Genomic DNA, 2,107 nt, shown 5'->3' on the forward strand with positions numbered 1-2,107 from the left:
GGGGCATGCTTGGGGGGCAGGCCGGGAGGTACAGAGCGGGAAGGGGCGTGCTGGGGGGGCCGGCTGGCGGTGTGCTGCAGGGGGCAGGCTGGGAGGTACAGAGCGGGAAGGGGCGTGCTGGGGGGCAGGCTGGCGGTGTGCTGCAGGAGGCAGGCCGGGGGGTGCAGAGCGGCAGGGGCAGGAGGACAGGCCGGGAGCATGCTCTGGCGGGGCCAGGCTGTCATGTGTTCTAGGAGGGGATTGCAATCCAGTTTGACAGAGCTCCCCAAGGGCAGCACTTCCAGGCGCTTCCCACCATTCCTGTTAGGGGCAGGCGGCTGCACAGTACATCAGTAGCAGAGTTGGGCCTAGCCCCCAGGATCGCTGACATCCCTGTCCTGAGCCCTAGCCCCTAGCCCACATTCCCACCCACCGTGAGGAACAGAACCCAGGAGTCCTGAAGGAACTTGGGGGAGGAGGAAGGCAATTCCAGATTGAAGTGGGTGCCTGCCCACAAAATCCTTGCGTATCCAATTCATGGCATAGCTTCTCCTCCCCATTCTCAGGGGTTGTTTATTTCCTTACTCCCAACAGCATGGCTGGATGACTTTGTGGCACTGAATAGTGTATGAATGCTAATGCAAGGGGAATCAACCAACTCACATGCTTCTGGGCACAGGCTGATTGTCACAGGGATCAGGAGGGAATTACTCCCCACCCTCCATCTATAGCCCTGCGTCTGCCCAGGTGCATCCCTACCATCTGCAGCATCAGTTACTGGTCATTGCTGGAGGTGAGATTCTAGGCTAGACAGACCAGTGGCCTAACCCATCCTACGTCTCTATTGCCAACGTAGATGACAGCACAGCAGATGGCCCTATCCTCTGCTGAACAGGCAGACCTGTTGCTACAACGGGTGCTTACTCAATTCCCATGGAGATGAGGGAGACAGCAACCACCAGCAGATCCAGGATGTTGAAGTAGTTCCGGCAGAAGGACCCCTTGTGAAGGAATGCACCGTATGCGGTCATCTGAAGGGGAGCAGAGGGGAGTTAATGGGAATGGGGCAGATCACCTCTGATCCTCTTTCTTTTTAGTGACTGCTGCTCATGAAAGAAGCCAGATTGGAGCCCTGGACACTTAAGTCCTCTCTAGATCCACAGAATAGGCACAGTAAAGGAAGCTTATCATGTACCACCGAGCCAGCGAGCCTCAGCCCCACCCCACAGGAGTCTCTCCAGGGAGTTCATTCTCCACAGCCCGTTCTTGGCCCAGCTGCCAATTGTGATGGTGCTTTTCTCACGCAGACACCTGTGGCCTAGGAACTGGGCTGACAGCCACTAAACAAATGCTTCCCTGGGCGCCCAACCGGCCACAGTAGAGCACGGCCCGCAGGGCTTTCTCTGACTGCTCCGTCTAGGGCAGGACTCAGGAGCAGAGCTGGTCAAAACTCTGCATTTCTGTTTCGGGGGAAATTTCGACACATCATCATTTGGTTTTGGTCCTGATTGGAACAAAAAAAATATTTTCAAAATATCCCATGAAATGGAAGTTTTGAAAAATGTTGGTTCTGGAACACTTTGAAATTTTGTTTTGTCTTATTTTATTTTATTTCTTTTTTGTTTTGTTTGTTTAATATTTTTATTTTTCTATTATTTAATGACATGTCTGTGGCATACACTACTACTACTGGTGTCGTAAAATGACATAATCTTTTAATTATTCTATTGATTTTATTTTAAATATTTAATAACGGGGGCTTCAGTCTAGCAGAGAAAGGCATAATATAGTCCCATGGCTGGAAGTTGAAACTAGACAAATTCAGACTGGAAAGAAGGTGTAAATTGTTTACAGTGAAGGTAATTAATCATTGGAGCAATTTACCCAGGGATGTGGTGGAGACTCCACCACTGTCAATTTTTAAATCAAGAGAGGATGTTTTTCTAAAGGCATTCTCTACGTTCTATGGTCTGTGTCACATAGTAGGTCAAACCAGATGATCGTAATGGTGCCTTCTGGCCTTGGAATGGATTAATCTGTGCATTTTTAAAACAGTTAAGGGCAGCTGCTACTTAGCACTGATTGAAACATCTTCTCTTCTCTTCTGGGTCAAAACGTCTGCTGTTTG

At 50.1% G+C, this 2,107-nt stretch overlaps 1 protein-coding gene across 1 annotated transcript in view; it reads right to left on the reverse strand.

Annotated features, from left to right (window-relative positions):
- LOC113405387 (voltage-dependent L-type calcium channel subunit alpha-1S-like) overlaps positions 1-1,011 on the reverse strand; it is a gene marked incomplete at its 3' end in the record, with an annotated part of 6,013 nt that extends 5,002 nt beyond the window's left edge. Inside the window, exon 1 of the mRNA XM_026646569.1 lies at positions 904-1,011. Within this exon, the coding sequence (XP_026502354.1) occupies positions 904-1,010 (107 nt within the window). The remainder of the gene's footprint in view (positions 1-903) is intronic.
- Between the last annotated feature and the right edge of the window lie 1,096 nt (positions 1,012-2,107).

The sequence above is a fragment of the Terrapene carolina genome, unplaced genomic scaffold, assembly GCF_002925995.2.
Source record: "Terrapene carolina triunguis isolate 2854851 unplaced genomic scaffold, T_m_triunguis-2.0 Scaffold35281, whole genome shotgun sequence".
NCBI classification, from domain to species: domain Eukaryota; kingdom Metazoa; phylum Chordata; order Testudines; family Emydidae; genus Terrapene; species Terrapene triunguis.